At 44.0% G+C, this 20,367-nt stretch overlaps 1 protein-coding gene across 4 annotated transcripts in view; it reads right to left on the reverse strand.

Annotated features, from left to right (window-relative positions):
* The window catches only part of LOC144829313 (rho GTPase-activating protein 6-like), a 940,021-nt gene that overhangs the window by 808,873 nt on the left and 110,781 nt on the right, over positions 1–20,367 (reverse strand). The window contains exon 1 of one of the 4 annotated variants that reach the window (XM_078688347.1): positions 263–693. The exons of 2 other annotated variants lie outside the window; for them this stretch is intronic. In XM_078688347.1, coding sequence (XP_078544473.1) covers positions 263–562 — 300 coding nt within the window. In that variant the 5' untranslated portion in view covers positions 563–693. Of the gene's footprint in view, positions 1–262; positions 694–20,367 lie in introns of those variants that run through there. One more of the 4 variants, XM_078688350.1, reaches the window with a different exon arrangement.

Consider the following 20,367-nt stretch of genomic DNA (forward strand, 5'->3'; position numbering starts at 1 on the left):
CCCAAACTATCAAGTGAGAGGAAGAAAGAGTCCGGGGAGAAGCCTCTGTCTGGGAATGTGAAAGGTTCGTGATAAACAATTTAGCTGACTTAGAGTACAACTCAAAGATTACGGAAAACCGTCTCTCACCCAGAGTCACCTGAACGTCAAACAGCAGCACACGTGCGGCGGATTCTCACCGAGGGAATCTGTCATAACACCTCACACATACCTCACACATACCTCACGCATCTCCACAGACAAGGCACGCGAAGTCTGTTACCTGAATGGAAAAGAGATGCCCGATGTTCCACTGGCTGAGAGGGAATGGAGGGAGCCCTCCGCGTCGCTTCTGTGCCTTTCCGCTCTTCAGATCGGACTGCTGTGCGGGTCCCCGGGCCCCCGAACAGGTCCAGCAGAGCGGCTTCAAAGGCGCCTTGAAAGTTTCCTCGGGAGAGGGAGAGCGGGAACTGCAGTCAGAGCGCAGCGAGCCGCACTCCCCATCTGGAAAGAAGGCACAGGCAGCGGACGGAGATAGAGAGGCATTTCCTGCGCTGCCAAAAGGACTTTCTATAAACTCCATGTGTAGATGCGAGGGGAGGGGGTCGGGGGGGCTCGAGAGAGCCCGCAGGGTTGCTTTTTAAAGCAACAGTGCCGCCTGTTTCGCCCAGACGGGCTCCATGCGCAGCCTTTGAAATCCTATGCGCTGGTACTGAAGCAGAGAGATGAAAATGACGGCGACGTTTCCTCCTGTGTGAAGCTGAAAAGCGCAGCTCTCTTTGCAGAGGGACTGGATCAAGCCGTGGGCGCAATCATTCTTTCTTTAAGGCAGTGCAAATGCTGCCACTTCACAGCACGAGCGCAATCCATTTAAGGGGTAGTACCTGCATTTCCTACGAATGCCTGCCCAGTGCCCTGCATGATGTGAATGAGAAGGGATATACCGACTTACTCCTACCAACAGTGACCTCAACTTTTCAAATTTATCAGGTGTGTGTATTACATAGCATATTTGATAATGTCACTGGAAGTGACATCATACAACCTGTGACCTTAGTGTGTGAAAGCCAGAATTATCTCAGCAAATAAAATTGCAAGAATATCAGAGATGTGAATAAAATGCCCTCTAAAATATTGTTTCTCCTGGCAACAATGTTAAAATGGGAACCTGTTACATCAGACACCAAATTATGTTTATGGCGCTTCCGATCACCTTGATTGAGTGGTGTTCAATCAACCGCATGGGACATCAGGCAAGAATGTTGGACGTCAGACCACGGATTACACCTGTGCACAAAGAATGACAAACTTGCACCTTTACCCGTGGCAAATCGACACCAAGAGTTTCTGAAAAGTGATTTGGACACGACCTTTATTTACATTGCCCTTTCCAAGATGGTGGTCTGTCAGGAGAATTCTTTATGAAACTCCCACTCCAAGATTTTGTTTTTGGGAAGGCAGATACTATTTGAATCGTGTAGAAGGAGGCATTAACAAGTGATTAATGCACCACAATACATTTGTTGCCATATTGTTCTTACATTATTTGCCCCTTGCAACTAATTTTGTCCCTAATTTTTAGGTGCCATCTACATCTGTCTGCAGTAGAAAACCTATTGTTGCAATACCAATACTTCAAGTGGACTTTGGGTCAGCCCATTGCTTATTGTTTATTGGCTTTCTTGTCAATCTCATTTATTCCCTTCTTATTTGATTGGTTTCCTTCCTATTCATGTGTTTCTCCCTCCTCTGGAGTATGGCTCTTTACCATTGTTCTCAGCGGATGACTTGTATCTTTTCGTAGCTCACATCAGTAACTACTTTTTTAGGTCAAAGCCTACCAGACAACACAGCTGTCTAGTTTGCTAAAGACATCTCAGGGACAATCAGGTAGCTTCCCTGGGATTGGACTCCGCCTATTTTTAGGTCGAGCCTAGCGGCAGCGCGCATGCGCCAGGGTTGGATTGGGAATGAAAATCGCCCCGGGCACGCAAAAAAAAAAAAAAAAATCAAAAAAATATTGTCCCACATTTGCATAAACACTCCTCATATCACTGCGTTGGTGTAATCATCTTTAAAAATAATTTAGGAGGGGTGGGGGGGTAAAAAAATGCACGCGTTAGTTTACACTGCTGAAACAAGTGAGGCCACTTCTACTCAGGCCCCCTGCCCCCGCTCAGTATGTGCACACATTAATAGGCCAGCCCGCGAGACAAAGGGAGTGATACCTCTGCTAAACGGAAGTAATGAGCGCCCATCCGCCTCTAGAAAGGCCACTCAGACTCCCACTGGGCCGCTGGCTGTATTCAAACAATAGAGACAGCGCCCAAATAGCCCCCCAGACTGCTCAAAAAAGCAGCCCACAGCAGAACTCTGACACCGGCCCCTCGGGCATTGCCCGAATGCCCGCGTTACCAATCCGACGCTGGCATGCGGTGCTCGCTCTGCGAGGCATGCTGTAATCGAGTATGCCATGGAAGCTCTGCCCACTCTCCGCCCATGTTTTTAATTGGCTAGTGTCATTGCCTTTCGTAAACGCTGGCTTCCGATTCATTTTGAGGCTTGTTAGTCCCTCCTTGGTACTGCCTTGTTGCCATTTGTTACAGCCCATAAGGACTGGATCTTTTCTTTGGCTCGTTACACGATATGCTTTATGTAATGGGTGAGCACTTTTTTGTTCATGGATACTAATAGGGACAATGTCGGCTGCTTTTTTTTGTTGCATTTGGGTACTTAGCGCGGCACCCACTTTAGGAACAGTGAGGAATGTTGAGTTTAGACACGCTAACCTCCAGACTGGGCGCCTAATTCACTATGAAAACAACGTTTTCTATTGTAAGTTCATTAGCGTTTATTCAAAACATTCAAGTATATCAAACTTCATTGGTTGGATTATATGATTTTTGTATCATGTATTTAGCAACATAATCACATTCTTATGTCACGAACATTATTCTTGGTAGTAATCCACTTTTTCACAACACCCAATGCATTTCGGGTCGAAAAACAAATGACCCTTCGTCAGGGGTCTGCAAATTGAAAACAAACAGGACCAAATTAGTCACTCTACATGATTTAAACGAGATGTACTGACACGAAATGAAATATGAAGTAAATATGCAATATATCCAATAGATCTACATAGGTGCTCATTATCTACATACTGGTAGCCGATAAAATTTATCAACGCCATACGTTAGCTCTACTCGCAAATTGACACCTCTATGATTCGCTCCATGCCTAAGATACATACATATTAACCGTGCATATATCAAACGAATAACACACAATAATAACACTCACGTAAATCAAGACGCATTCGCGCCTCTCAAGGTTCCAAAATGTTTGCGGGCAGCGTAACAACATCGTTCCTCATAGGGCCAAATGTAAAGCACGTGATCGCGGCCTCAACCAATGCGGTTGCTGCTCACCGGCCACGTGTTGTGAGTGCAATGGCTTCACTTCCTGATGTCGCCGTAGCAGATAACGAAAAATACATTACCCATGTTTCACATCATTCACAATGAACTGAAATACGATGTAAACTGAATGTTAAATTACTCAATGCTGATATATGCATATTTAAAATAAAAATGAGAAGCAAAAAGTCGAACATTAAAACGGGCACATCATACATTACCAACATCATTGGGGTACAGAAATTTGCTGAAACACTTGCTGAAACTCAGTCCTTTATAATACCCAAGTGTGTTCAATGCGATCATTCAAACCCCAAGGCAGGGTAGAATTAAGTCTCTTGATCCAATAAAATTCTGCCCTCAGTCTTTGTTTTATCGGATCCCTGTCTGGGCGCTGTTTGATCGACTCGATGACCATGAATTTCAATTGCGATATTTGGTGATTCATTTCGTTCCAATGGCTTGCAACTGATGATTTAAGATTCTGTTGTCTGATGTTACTCTTATGTTCCATGATACGAACTTTAACTTTGCGTTCGGTTTGGCCAATGTATATTTTGCCACATGGGCACTTGATCAAATACACACAATTCGATGTGTCACACGTACTGGAATGTTGCAATTCGATTGAATAGCCTTTGGTGGGATGCATCAGGGTATTGCCACAGATGACATTATTGCAATGGATACAATTAAAACATTTCGCCATGCCTTTCCACTTTATCTTGTCTTTAGGCGGAGTATTCAACAGTTCTTTTAAATTTTTTGATCTTTGGTAAGCAAAGGTAATATGCTCATTGTACAATCCTTTAAGATCTGGTTCCAACTGTATCAAATGCCAATGTTTCACAATAGACTGTTTAATTTTGGCAGAATCTGATGAGTACTTTAGTACACACACCGTTTTTTGTTGTTGAAACTGTTGAGCTTTAGGTGCTAATAGGTCTATCTTAGGCATGGAGCGAATCATAGAGGTGTCAATTTGCGAGTAGAGCTAACGTATGGCGTTGATAAATTTTATCGGCTACCAGTATGTAGATAATGAGCACCTATGTAGATCTATTGGATATATTGCATATTTACTTCATATTTCATTTCGTGTCAGTACATCTCGTTTAAATCATGTAGAGTGACTCATTTGGTCCTGTTTGTTTTCAATTTGCAGACCCCTGACGAAGGGTCATTTGTTTTTCGACCCGAAATGCATTGGGTGTTGTGAAAAAGTGGATTACTACCAAGAATAATGTTCGTGACATAAGAATGTGATTATGTTGCTAAATACATGATACAAAAATCATATAATCCAACCAATGAAGTTTGATAAACTTGAATGTTTTGAATAAACGCTAATGAACTTACAATAGAAAACGTTGTTTTCATAGTGAATTAGGCGCCCAGTTTGGAGGTTAGCGTGTCTAAACTCAACATTCCTCACTGATTCAGAAAGGCACGTCAGTGACTACGTGCGACGACGTTGAATACTCCGCCTAAAGACAAGATAAAGTGGAAAGGCATGGCGAAATGTTTTAATTGTATCCATTGCAATAATGTCATCTGTGGCAATACCCTGATGCATCCCACCAAAGGCTATTCAATCGAATTGCAACATTCCAGTACGTGTGACACATCGAATTGTGTGTATTTGATCAAGTGCCCGTGTGGCAAAATATACATTGGCCAAACCGAACGCAAAGTTAAAGTTCGTATCACGGAACATAAGAGTAACATCAGACAACAGAATCTTAAATCATCAGTTGCAAGCCATTGGAACGAAATGAATCACCAAATATCGCAATTGAAATTCATGGTCATCGAGTCGATCAAACAGCGCCCAGACATGGATCCGATAAAACAAAGACTGAGGGCAGAATTTTATTGGATCAAGAGACTTAATTCTACCCTGCCTTGGGGTTTGAATGATCGCATTGAACACACTTGGGTATTATAAAGGACTGAGTTTCAGCAAGTGTTTCAGCAAATTTCTGTACCCCAATGATGTTGGTAATGTATGATGTGCCCGTTTTAATGTTCGACTTTTTGCTTCTCATTTTTATTTTAAATATGCATATATCAGCATTGAGTAATTTAACATTCAGTTTACATCGTATTTCAGTTCATTGTGAATGATGTGAAACATGGGTAATGTATTTTTCGTTATCTGCTACGGCGACATCAGGAAGTGAAGCCATTGCACTCACAACACGTGGCCGGTGAGCAGCAACCGCATTGGTTGAGGCCGCGATCACGTGCTTTACATTTGGCCCTATGAGGAACGATGTTGTTACGCTGCCCGCAAACATTTTGGAACCTTGAGAGGCGCGAATGCGTCTTGATTTACGTGAGTGTTATTATTGTGTGTTATTCGTTTGATATATGCACGGTTAATATGTATGTATCTTAGGCATGGAGCGAATCATAGAGGTGTCAATTTGCGAGTAGAGCTAACGTATGGCGTTGATAAATTTTATCGGCTACCAGTATGTAGATAATGAGCACCTATGTAGATCTATTGGATATATTGCATATTTACTTCATATTTCATTTCGTGTCAGTACATCTCGTTTAAATCATGTAGAGTGACTAATTTGGTCCTGTTTGTTTTCAATTTGCAGACCCCTGACGAAGGGTCATTTGTTTTTCGACCCGAAATGCATTGGGTGTTGTGAAAAAGTGGATTACTACCAAGAATAATGTTCGTGACATAAGAATGTGATTATGTTGCTAAATACATGATACAAAAATCATATAATCCAACCAATGAAGTTTGATAAACTTGAATGTTTTGAATAAACGCTAATGAACTTACAATAGAAAACGTTGTTTTCATAGTGAATGAGGCGCCCAGTCTGGAGGTTAGCGTGTCTAAACTCAACATTCCTCACTGATTCAGAAAGGCACGTCAGTGACTACGTGCGACAACGTGGGCACCTACACGTATATTTGAATAATACCTATCAAATTGGAGTGCTCGGGATACCTTTCTTTTTCATTAATTTGAAGTTTTACCCACTTTAGGAACACCACGCTCAGTTTACATGTTATATTTCCGGCTACATAGCTTGGAGGCTTCGGTCTTTGCCCCTGACCGTAATGACATGTACATATGCTGGTATACATATTTCTTTTGACATCGAACGAATTTAAAACTAAAAGCAAATGTACTTGTCTCATGCGCCAATTGCAATAGAAATAGAAAATGCATATATGAATTGCATTTTTGTAGGATACCAGTTGGTGCCACAATGTTTATTATGGTAAATCACATGGGGGAGCATGGTGAAAATCTCCGTGGGCTCTAATGTTGTGCAGCAATTGGAACCGTGGCAATTTTGCATTTTTTAGAATGCTACTGCGTCTCTACTATACACTGCCCTAGCAATTTTGCATCTTTTAGAATGCTACTGCGTTTCTACTATGCACTGCCCTAGCACCTAAAACAGCACTCTTGAAAACAACCATTGAGGCTTGTTCCATCACATTATCTAAATGTTTTAGAATAAAGGCAAGATGTCTTTTCTAAAATGCATGATAATATTGATAAGATATAAGTAATTCTCATGCTATAAATATTTTCACTTCAGAAATGATGGGGTGTGGACAGTGAATAGATACGTTCCACATGGCCAGAGCTCAGTATACACGGAAGGATTTGACTGTCATCCTTTTTTGCGAGGTATGTGTCACAACTAAATAAACCGGCAATTACAATCCACTCTCGCCCACTGTATGATCTTTAATAATACATGACCGCATCCTTTTCTTTGTTTCCTTTTCCATCAGGCCACTTATGCCTTGTATACCCTTGACGCTCAACAAACTAGAAAATAATAAGAAAAGACAAATATTCTTTTTCAAAACAGCCATATATGAAAAGGTTTGTGTTACTGATACTATTGGCGCTGAAACAACCAGGACATGATTATATATGTACCATCACAAATCTCTGTATTTCCTTTGTTAATAGATCATTACTGACAAAACTTAAAACCGTGATGGCAATTGCCCCATAAAAAGATTTGTGTGACAACATTGAAATCCGTAGAAAAACTTTCCGGTAAGAATATATCCCATGTTGATATTATCTCCATTTTTTCTCTCATCTTTCTAAAAATCACAGTATAGGGTCTCAATACAATTCAGTTCCTCTCTGTCTCTAGTTAAATGCAGAGCATGACCAGCTTCATCACTATAATGATGGAAATTTTGCTTATGTAATTCCAATGACTGTCTTTGATAAAGAAAATTATATGTCACTAAAAAGATAGTCAAATAAACTAGTGAACGAGTTGATTTAAAATCTGTTGTCCTCCACTCTTCAAGAAACCCGAAAATGTCACTAAATCATTCAGCTCAGTAGGACACTTATGAAACAATATATGATGTGATTTAATTGTTTTTCATAATCAGAAAATGTATCATGAATCTATGTTTTAAAGTGTAAATAGCTTTTTGTATAATATATGTATTTGTATGTTTGTTTATTGTAGCCCTGAAGAAGTCCTACGGACTAAACGCGTTGGCTACGTTTCTTCTTTTTAAATTGGAAAATGGTTAATAAAAGCAAAGAAAAAAAGAACCTCCAGTCCTACTGAAATGTTTCTTCGAAGAATGTATTCAATGTTATTGTAAAAGATATACTGTGTGGGGTGCTGTACCATTGTGCTGCTTTGAATTATTGGGAGTCTAGGGGTATATGACTTCAGGTTAATAGCACCCACAACAAATTCACTGAACCACACTATATAGGATAAATGTGCAGAGCGTTTGGCCTGATACCCCTGCTTGGTGTTTTGTACTAATAGGGACAATGTTGGCTGCTTTTTTTTGTTGCATTTGGGTACTTAGCGCGGCACCCACTTTAGGAACACCACGCTCAGTTTACATGTTATTTTTAAAAGTTTTATGTTGAGCGTGGCGCCTGCTTCAGGGACACCGCGCTCAGTTCTATTTTTTTTTTTTACTTTAAGACTGAGCGCGGCGCCCTCTTCAGGAACACACGCTTTCTTTTTTAAACTTTTACAGTGCCAATAGGTTAAAAACTTGCAATAGTGAAAGCTATTGCATTGTAAAAGTTTGGTGACCTTTTTACCATGTCAGGTGCCTTCCAGTGAGGTAGGTGGGCTGTATGGCTGGCAACCACCTGTTCTCTTCGCCTAGGTCTTTCATGTTTTGTCTCTTCTCAAGTGGGGGGGAGGGTGTAGTTAATTCTGGACAGACACAGCAGTGGCAAACAACGGGGTCAGCATGAATCAAAACTTCCACCAAGTGGCGCTGTAACGTAAATAATGTAGTATGTACCGCAAAGGTAAGGAGTATACACTTGTGTTAACTGAAAATATATAGTATCTTGCAAATATGGGGCCATGTGTATGAAACCTTGTGAAGCATTTGTTTTATACACACCAACATGGCACCATTTGTCAACCCCCGAGGATCTATAGATAATTTTTAATATGTGTATTACACAAATCACAATGAAAATGCGGCTATCTGATAATTTTACACAGGTTTAAAATGGTCTCATACATGGCAGCAGATTTACTTAGAAATGAATGTATTTTATTTATTTCTATTAGTTTTTGTATAGCGGTATTCAAACACTGCACACGGGGTGGCACACGGGTTTCAACTGAGAGCACACTATTTAAAAACAAGCATTTGCAATAAAATAGGTCTCGAGTTTGCGGGAGTTTGAGCTATTGACATTGTAAGTGACAATGTCTTATTTATGTGTTGGTTTTCAAAACAGATAAAACAAGCATTTGCAATGCAATAGGTCTCGCAGTTACTTGAGTTTAAGCTATTGGTATTGTAAATGACAATGCCCTTTAAGTTTTAAAAAAGAAAAAATAATGAAAGGAATTGTTATTTGCAATCGTAATATCTCAAACTCGTGAAAATGCGAGACCTATTGCATTGCAAATGCTTGTTACCTTTTTCTTGCCTCTTTACAATAAGAAATAAAAGAAAAATCTATCACGCCAGCTGGTGAAGGCCAGGCCTACTGGCTTTGTGAATGCGTGTTTATAATGCAACAAGTGATGTGAGGGAGCTTTGAAATGAATTTCTTGCTAACATGATCAGGCAAGTTCATTAGCAAGCTCTCAGGCAGAACTTGCTTTTACTAGCGTCATACCAGTAAACCGGCAGATATCATATAGAAAATAGGGACCAGAGGCTAAAACCTTGCACCCAAATGACCACAAAGCCCACAATAGCACTTTGCATCGCACAGCTTATATTACTAGCATTAAGCTTTGGCATATAAATAGGTCAAGCCAAACCTAAAAAGTACTGTAATTCTTCAGCTTGCTATGTTTTCGTTTCTCACTCCCTAGCGCCCCAGTGCACCCGCCCTGTCCACACACATTACGTCAGGTACTGTTTATGACAACTCTGGGGTTACCACTGAAGCTACAAACAATACACCCGTTGTGTGACCATGTGCATGCGAATGAATGCAATGCGTGCATTTTCCCAGATAAAATTACTATTTTCAATGTTTCACTTCAATGGCACACGAGTTTATGTATGGATCAGATGCAGGAATATCTGTAAACTGACAATGCTGTTGCAGTTTTGCTGATGTAGTATCTTGGGGGGCCACTGGTGAGGTCATCTGTGACAGCACGTGAGCTCAAGTCTTGCATTCCGGGAGTGAGAAGTTAGCTCACAATATTTGAGCAATTTCAGAAGATTTAAGTTGTGGTCTTGAACTTGCGATGTGTTATGCTTTATTCTGAAACGTTAGTAGAAAACCATAAATTTCCCTAACAAAAATCTCGCCGATGACTTTGATACACCCGAGAACTTCAATTATACAACGTAAAGTCACAATTTCACAGTGACACTGAAACACACACAACATGCAGACGACTCTATGAAACTGTTAACAAACTTTAACGAACAAATATATTTTCAGTCTAATCAATGTTTTAATGTAATCTCTAAAATGTCCAAACTCATCAATACACCCACCAACAGGGATACTGCTGGCAACCCACACAGCAAAAAGAACCTATCCACGGCTTTGTTCTGCAGTCACTCGCAGCATCGCCTGTAGTCTGTATTGAAGCGCTCCTATTCCTGTCAGGTGGGTAAATAACGTGGTACTTGTATCCCTGGCGTTGACACAAAGATTATCAAAACGTACATGCCTTTGCCACTGGGGGTATAACCACATGTTTTTTTTGGGAGAGTACCTCCGCTTGCCTGTAGCAAACGGGCAGTCTGGGCTAGTGAGAAGCTGTGCTTTTATATTTATAGTTCCAACACTGTATGCATCCTGCACGTCTAGACCGTGCCTAAAATATACAAAAATGGAAGTGCAGGTACCCCGTTGCTCCTTGTTTCTGAGAGGTGTCGGCACTCTTCAATAAAAGTATTACGTCCCTCTTGAGAAGTGCAGGTACTATGCTCACTCTCAAAATAAACAAGAGACAAGCATGCTGCCTTCCGTGAAGCCGGCCAGGAAGAGAGCAGTCATCGGAGCGTGGCGGAGACGCTGGCGCCGTGAGCGTGCGCGCGACCAAATCCGCGCGTGGCCAGCTCTTGTCGCTCCCTCTCCCATTCAGAATGCTGGGCGCGTGCCCAGCTCTTGTCTCCCTTTGTCGGCTGAAACGCTTGCTATAGTTCTCTGCCGAGAACGCGCTTCGCGCGTCTCTAAGCCGAGACCTAAAACCTAGCATGGCGTAACGTAAGTGATTGCTTTTGCAACATGAGGGGCCAGGGCCACCATGTCCGAGGTGTTCTGGAGCAGTGGCTCGGATTACAAAACAGAAACTGCGGCCCTATTAAGAATCCTGCAGAATCTCCGCTAGTCTATATACAGCACAACTTCAGGCGACCACCAGAATGGCAGCAGGTCTAAGGGAGCACATGGTTCACAGTCTCAGACCCCTCTCAACCCGTCACTGATGCAGCAGTCAAATGACTCCTTCAGAAAATTTCACAAAAGCAACCTTTTTACTTCGGTACATGGTTCATGATGGACGGACCTTTGCAGTCAATAGTCACTAACCTCTGCCCAATCAAGCAAGACTGTCACTTACCCACACTGCTAACCATCCATCAACCGTGACATCCATCACTCTCCAGCGATGCTGGGACACACATTTGTTTTACAGACATTTCCGCCCACGTAAAATACTGCTCACAGGAGTCGTGTCCACCAAAACTAGGCAATTCGATGTTACCACAATGTGGCAAGTTTGCTGCTATACACCACATGTGCACATCTTTTTTCCTTTACCACAGTCTGGCAAAGCCCTACTCTGTCCATCCCACGCATTTGCTGGCAGCCAAACCACGTCCCTAAATAGTTTGTACCTAAATATTTACACAACTAGCAAAACCTTGAACGTTAAGAACGCACATACTAAAATATATATGCATACTGCCATAATCGCTACTAAAACGTGTTCGTCATTGAAGGACAGAGTTTAGTAGTCCAAAATAACTTGTTCTTTAATCAGCCATAGCTCCATTCGTTCTCCAATCGCACTGATTTCCCTGGTGTGTCATGTTTTGTTTCGTTTCCTAGGCCGGCTGTACCCCTTCAAGCCCAGAGTATTCAAACCTGTACCACACAATGCACGTCCGGGTCCATTTTACAGGAGGACTACCATGGGGCAAAAATAAATGTTTTCTTTTGTTGCAAAGGATGCAGGAAACACATTTGCTCCAATACATCTTAAAGAAAGAAAATTAATTGAGGAAATGAATTGTGGAAGCTTTTTTTAAACAATAATACGGTTATTGTTTACAAATGGTTATACGTGTTGCTCACATTTTTAAATACAAATGATAGAACATGAATAATCTAAAGACACGGTGACCTGATTTTGACCTGTTTGCGCTGCTTGTGCAATAACTTTAAAAACGTTTTTGACTCAAATTCACTCTCAATTTTCATATTAGAAAGGTAGCAAACATTTACGTTTTAATACCTTATTTTCTAACCACAGCAAACATGGTGAGAATTCCGTTTTCTCCATGTCTTGGTCGATAGTAAAAGTTTAATTTGGAGCAAACCCCATTTGCTCCACTCCTTAATACAAAAAGATGTCAAAAACCAGTGGCACTGGATTCTACCAGTTTTATTCAGTTACTATTTGGACGAATGGGGGTCTGTATATTGGCACTGGTGAATACCAAGTTATTAACCCATATAATTCTGCTGGTCTCGTGGGCAGAGTTCCAACAGAATTGCCAACTGTCATCAAAGCTTGTGCACCGAGACCAACCCCATGTGTCCCCCATGTCTCCCGTCCCCCCACGCAGTGAGTCCGATTACTTGCCTAGGGCTAGTATCCATCCCGGGGTGCGCGGGGTCCCCTGGCCGGTCTTCGGACAGCATCATTCACCTCCCGGCCCGCCCGGACTGCAGAGCTCCGGCTCGATCATATCTAATGCCCGGATCAGTCGCTCAAGAGCCTTTAGATCGGTGCTCGGACAGATGTTGTTAATCTGCCAGGACGGGAATCAGCGGCGAGGCAGGAAAGATATTAGCCAGCTCATGAAGCAACGTGGAGGAGGGATGATACAGGTTTCCCTTAAACAGGAGCCCAGATAACACAACAAGCATCTGTTGCACGGAGCGAGTCGAGAACACACTACAGCGAGGGTGGAGGGAAAGCAAACGGGGTATTAACAAGTGTAGTCAGGAAACCAAAACCTTCCGTGGGGCGGGACTTCCATCATCGGAAGCCCGCGCACGCGCCCACGGAGTGCCTGAGAGCGGGGCTCCCATGCCCGAGGGAGAGCCCAGCAGAGGCTGCAGAAGTCCAGAATGGCGGTAAGTGGGGCTTAGTTGTAGGGGTGAGGGGGTGCGCTTGTGTGTGTATGTGTGCAGCGACGGGGGGGCGGGGGTCTCTGTATGTGTGAGCGTGTGTGTAGGTGCGCTGGTGTGCGTGTCTGTGTCTGTGTCTGTGTGTGTGTGTGTGCGGCGGCAGGGGGGGGTCTCTGTATGTGTGTGTACCTGTCTGTTTGTGTGTGCGCGTCCATATACATTGTGTGTGTGTGTGTGAACAGCCTGCCGGAATCGGAGCGCGTGTTCACGCGCGCGACCTGATCAGATTCCGGCAGGCTGCGTGCGCGTGCCAGTCTCTTGTCTCCTAGTCCTGTTAGTCCTTTTAAGCTGAAACGATCGCAATAGGCTCGCTTTGCGACAGCAGGGGCTTTGCCCCTGCAATCTAAGGCGCGAGACCTAAAAAGGTATTGTCATTTACAATGCCAATAGCTTAAACTCTTGTAAATGCAAGTCCTATTGCATTGCAAGTGCTTGTTTATAATTGGCTTTGTGATTTGTAACTCACATTCAGGGCCAGACTGAGATCCGAAACCGGCCCTGGCAAACTGCCCGAGGGGCCAATATTGCCGGTATAAAAAAAAGCCCCCAGGGACCCAAAACCGCCCCACCCTGGCGGCCCACTGGGGAAATGCCCGGTCCCCGGTACTGCCAGTCCGGCCCTGCTCACATTCCATCTCGAGGAGCAAAACCTTTTCACACCAACTCCCCTGGTATTTTTCCACAAGTGCTCCTTTCTGTAAACAAGCATGCAAATCAATGAAACATAATTTTGAGTAATTCTAAAGGGTGCTGGAAACAATACATTAATGTATCAAAACAAATCAATACAGTAGGTGATGGCATTTCGACACATTATCATTTGTGCACTACATAGTTTTATGAGTAAAACTGTATATCGTTTAAATGTAATAGTCAGTTCAATTGAAAATGTATTGTCTGTATGGCAGTGCACTACCACACTATGCATACTCCACATGCACCCACTCCCCTCTACTCTGCACTGTTCCATGCCACTGCACCCTACTCTGCAGCACTCCACTCTACAACACTCCATACCACTGCAATGTACTCCACTGCACTCTGCTCCACTTTACACGACTCCACTCCATGCCACTGTATTCTACTCCACTTCACTCTTAGCCACTCTACTCTACTCTATGCCAGTGCTCTATAACTCTACTTTACAGCGCTGCACTCCTCGCCACTGCATTTAACACCATTCCAGTCTAGGCCACTCCAATCTACTCTGCACAACTCCACTCTATGCCACTCCACTCTACATCACTCTGCAACACTGCATTCTCCACCACAGCACTCTATGCTTATACACTCTACTCCAATTTGCTTTTCTCTGTAACACTTAACTCTATGCCCCTGCACTCTATGCCAATCCTCTGTACACCACTCTAATCTACTCTGCACCCCTGCACTTTATGCCACTGCCCTCTACACTACTTCACTCTATGCCATTACACTCTATGAAACTGCACTCTACCCTGCACCACTGAACTCTACACCACTTCACTCTGCTGTGAAACAATCTATTCTACACCACTCTACTTCACTCTGTGCCACTCTACTCTACGCCACTCTATTTTACCCACTGAAGTCTATGCAACTCTACACCATACCACTGTACTCTATGGCCCTGCACTCTACACAACTGCTCTCTGTTACAGGACTCTAGGCCACTGCACTCTACTATGTACCACTGTAAACTACGCCACTATACACCAATGCACTCTACACCGCTACACTCTGACACTCTACTCGGCAACACTGCACTTTTCACCACTGAACTCCACGCCACTCTACTTGTGCATCAGATACTACCCCGTTACAGGGAAAAAGTAACTCTTCAATGGTTTTCAACCACAATTTGAGTTGCAAACCATTGCTATATCAGAGTACAATTCACAAGTAGAATGGGTATATCGTGGGAGTCCATTCCAATTTGCAATTCGTAATGTATTTCCAAACTTATTTACCAATTTGGAAATGTTTATTTGAATATGTAAATGGATTTACTGAATCCAAAAATGTTTTTAAGTGGTTGTAAACCATCTAGCAAATCGGAAGGGTTTCACTGTTAAACAGATTTGTACATCTGGCCCCATATATCAACAATGTATGTGGGTGGCCGTATTCCTCTCCTCAAGAACAGGCAAGAGTACAATTAGGCACCACATAGCATGCATCGATAAACTTGCTAAGATTATATCGATTCCACCCTGAAACATACCTAAATAGATCACCTTTAAAAAGGTATCAATCACAGACCTTATTAACCTCTTAAATCCACCAAATATGAAGGCGACATACTCCCATCACCAGTCAAATTGAAGTACATCTATCTCTGGAGAATAACTGGCACATCATCTCACCATCATAAACTCCTCTCTTGCACAAGACATCTTGTCCATTATACTTAATATAGGTAAAGTCCTCCCACGTCAGAAGAAAGCAGACCCTAACACCGATACCCTCCCCAGCTATCTTCAAAATAGAGACGGTTCTCCTACTCTAGAAGAAAGCAAACCTCAACACTAATGACCTCACCTGCTACCTTCCAATCACTCAACATTCGTACACAAGACCACCATTACTACAACCACCTCTTATTCAAACACGAGTATTTCTCACATCTAGCTGTATCACTTATGTGACTCCCTAAGCTATTGTTAATTCCTCCCACCTCACAGACAGCAATGGTCATGGAATCCTGCCCTTGCCTCATCTCTCAAAAACATTTAGTATTCTCAAGCCAAATGCAATATCATGTGACTTGTTTTGTACATGTGATTTGACATCAATGCACTCTTCTGGTTCTTGTCTTATATCTCCAGCCATTGCCAACTCATACAGTAGAGAATGTACAGATCCTAACAGCTATGATTTACTTGTTAGGTATTTGAAGTAAACAGCACATCCCCCACTCTTCAATGTGTGAAGGAGGCATCTGAGAGTAACCTTGTCAAAAAGGGTACCAACATTTACAAGTACCTTGATGATACATAAACCCAACTCGGTTTAAAAGTTTCTACTTTAAAGGATGCAGATCTATTCAGATTACCCCAATCTCATCCATGCCTTGTAATCAAGAGCCCACCTCAAACTGAATTAATTGATGACTGAATTCATTATCACCACTAACAAGTCCAAACAATTCAAGAGCCATGTATGGCTCTTAAACATGAAGCTGGACAGGTTCACACTTCGGATCTCAACACCACTTGGATTCATCATCCACTGCAAGCCTTCAGTCAGAACCGAATTTGGAAAGAAAACATAGACAACCTAGATTCAGCTGGCTCTTAAAGAAAGAATTATTAATTAATTACATTCACGAAACTGATTTCAAAATGGTCAAGCAAGGTCGGATTATCACAAACTTGAACGTAACAATATCCTGGCTCAACTTGCCTATGCTGAAGGAAGTTTTGCATACTGCTGGGCACTTTATCAAGAACAAAATAAGTATGGGTGCAGTTCTCTTTATCAGCTTTTCTTTAAGTATCAAATTATCCTGAAGACGTGATGCATCCCAGACATGGCAGCAGCAACCAGTTCATGGCCCTATATTACAGAAAAGCAAACCCTTCCCTAGGCTAATGCAACACATGATGTCACAAAAGCACAAGACTTGTAATTTTAAGTGTAAATAGGAAAAAAATCAAAATACAAGCTTTCACAAGTTACTTTTCTAAGTATCAGCCTCGTTCAACCATTCTTAAATTGTTGAACAAGGTACCATTGTGATCCATGTTCTCAGGGCCCAATATGAAACGTTTTCTATCATGCAGGTAACCAAGCTTTCACAGGGCGACCCAAGTTTTCAAATCCCCTTTTGACCCTCAAAACAAAACAATGAGCAAAACAAGTGGCTGTAAAATCAAAACATTAACAACCACAGGGGCTGTCCGACAGCCCTGAACCAGGGACAATCAGTCGATACACCTAACAGTAGGTTCAGGAGAAAGATCACTTAAAATGTGCAACTCAACACATCTAATTTAGAATTAAAGACAATAGTGAATGAACAATAATGAATAAATGAAAAGAAAAAGTAGAAGTAAGGAAGCCTTTCAATCCAAAAGCTCAATATTTTCAATATCAAAAATTATTATTTATTACACATAGTAAAACACCTCTTAAAACAGTTACGCTCAAGACATGGTGCTGGTATACAAAAAAAACATATCACAAACCAGACAAGTGGCAAACAAAAACATTACATGTTACACCAAAGGAACAACATAAACATAAATAATGTGTCCTTAAATCAATCAATCAATCAATCATACCATTTATATAGCTCACTACTCACCCGGGAGGGTCTCAAGGCGCTTGGGGAGGGGGGGGGGGTTGTGCTACTGCTCGAACAGCCAGGTCTTGAGTTGTTTCCTGAAGGCGAGATGGTCCTGGGTCAGCCGAAGGTGGATGGGGAGGGAGTTCCATGTCTTGGCAGCCAGGTAAGAGAAGAATCTTCCTCCGGCGGTGGCTCTTCCGGATGCGTGGTACGGCTGCGCGGGCGAGGCTGGTGGACCGTAGCTGGCGGGTGGGCGTGTGGAAGGTCAGGCGGTCGTTGAGGTACTTGGGGCCCAGGTCGTGGAGAGACTTGTGTGCGTGGGTGAGGAGCCGGAACGTGATCCTCTTGTCGACGGGGAGCCAGTAGAGGTTCCTCAGGTGGCTGGAGATGTGGCTGCGTCGGGGGACATCCAGGATGAGTCGGGCGGAGGCGTTCTGGATGCGCTGGAGTCTTTTCTGTAGCTTGGCTGTGGTTCCGGTGTAGAGGGCGTTTCCGAAGTCCAGTCGGCTGGTGACGAGTGCCTGGGTGACAGTTTTCCTGGTCTCGGTCGGGATCCAGCGGAAGATCTTGCGAAGCATACGCAGGGTGTTGAAGCACGATGAGGAGACGGCGTTGACTTGTCTGGTCATCGAGAGGGAGGAGTCCAGGATGAAGCCCAGGTTGCGTGCGTGGTCGGTTGGCTTGGGTGCGGTGCCCAGGGCTGGGGGCCACCAGGAGTCATCCCAGGCGGAGGGCGAAGATCCCAGGATGAGGACTTCCGTCTTGTCCGAGTTCAGTTTCAGGCGGCTGTCGTTCATCCACTCGGCGATGTCTTTCATCCCTTCGTGTAGGCAGGTTCTGGCGGTGTCGGAGTCTCTGATGAGGGAGAGGATCAGCTGGGTGTCGTCGGCGTAAGAGATGATGTTGAGGTTGTGCTGGCGTGCGATGGCTGCGAGAGGTTTCATGTAGATGTTGAAGAGGGTGGGGCTGAGTGAAGATCCTTGCGGGATGCCGCAGATGACTTCGGTGGCCTCGGAGCGAAACGGGGGGAGGCGGACTCTTTGTGTTCTTCCGGCGAGGAACGAGATGATCCACTCCAGTGCCTTCTCTTGGATACCGATGTTGCTGAGGCGCTGGACTAGGGTGCGGTGGCAGACCGTGTCGAACGCAGCGGAGAGGTCCAGGAGGATGAGGGCCACTGTTTCTCCTTTGTCGAGCAGGGTCCAGATGTCGTCGGTGGCTGCGAGGAGGGCGGTCTCGGTGCTGTGGTTGGCTCTGAAGCCGGACTGCGAGGGGTCGAGGGATCCGTTCGTCTCGAGGAAGGCGGTCATCTGTCTGTTGACGATCTTCTCGATGACTTTGGCAGGAAAAGGGAGGAGCGAGATGGGGCGGAAGTTTTTGAGGTCGGTGGGGTCCGCTGTAGGTTTCTTCAGCAGGGCGCTGAGCTCGGCGTGCTTCCAGCTCTCCGCGAAGGTGGCGGTGTTGAAGGAGGCGTTGATGATGTTCCGGAGTTGGGGTGCGATGGTGGAGTCGGCTTTGTTGAAGACGTGGTGTGGGCAGGGGTCGGTCGGTGATCCGGAGTGGATGGTGTTCATCGTGCGGGCTGTGTCTTCGGTGGTCACCGTGGTCCAGGTGCAAAGGGTGGCGGTGGGGGGCGTTGGTTCGACGGTTGGGTGCGTGGGTGGTGTGCCGAAGCTGTTGTGGATGTCGGCGATCTTGCGGTGGAAGAACGAGGTGAGGGAGTCGCAGAGGTCTTGTGACGGAGTGATGTCGTTGGTGCCGGTGCTGGGGTTGGAGAACTCCTTGACGATGGTGAAGAGCTCTTTGCTGTCGTGGGCGTTATTGTCCAGTCGTTCCTTCAGGGATTTCTTCTTCGTGGTGCGGATGAGCTGGTGGTGCTTGCGGGTAGCGTGTTTGAGGGCGGTCATGTTGTCGGTGGTCCGGTCGAGGAGCCAGGCTTTCTCGAGAGTGCGGCAGGTCTTCTTGGAGTCCTTGAGTTCGTCGGTGAACCAGGATGCCTTCTTGCTTCTGGGTCTGCTGGGAGGGTTCTTTAGTGGCGCGAGGTCGTCGGCGCAGGCGGACAGCCACTGTGTGAAGTTGCGGGCTGCTTCGTTGGGGTCCGTTGTGTTGGCGGGTGGGCTCTGGTGGAGGGAGGTGGTGAGCTGGTCCGCGGTGATCTTGCTCCAATTCCTGTGAGGTACCTGTTGCGGGTGGTGGTGGGTTGTGCATTTTGGCCACAAAAGCATCAACGGCGTTTTGACCGCTGTGTTACTACACGGTCATCTTCAGGACTCACAATTCATAGAAACTTAATTGAGTCTGTCCATAATCCGTAAAGTTTACAGATCTAATCCATTTTTCGATCTTTGCATGCACCTGAATGTAGCCGCCGATTAAATGGGCAAAAACTATGGTGGACTTTTGACATTATGGACAGACTCAATTAAGTGTCTATGATACAGTGTGCCCCATTCAAACTACGTTTGTGGCATATATCTTTAGAATTCCTGTGAACGACCATCAATGGATGATTGGTCCGAATGTTTTTATACAAACTTACAAAGCTCAAGTGAATTGTGAGTCCTGAAGATGACCGTGTAATAACACAGCGGTCAAAACGCCGTTGACGCTTTTGTGGCAAAATTATTTAAGGATAGATTAGTTATGTTTATGTTGTTCCTTTGGTGTAACATGTAATGTTTTTGTTTGCCACTTGTCTGTGATTTTTTTTTGTAGACCGGCACCCTGCCTTGAGCGTGACTGTTTTAAGAGGTTTTTTTACTATGTGTAATAAATAATAATTTTTGATATTGAAAATATTGAGCTTTTGGATTGAAAGGCTTCCTTACTTTTCTTTTCATTTATTCATT

This window comes from Lissotriton helveticus, chromosome 4_1 (genome assembly GCF_964261635.1).
Source record: "Lissotriton helveticus chromosome 4_1, aLisHel1.1, whole genome shotgun sequence".
Lineage (NCBI taxonomy): Eukaryota > Metazoa > Chordata > Amphibia > Caudata > Salamandridae > Lissotriton > Lissotriton helveticus.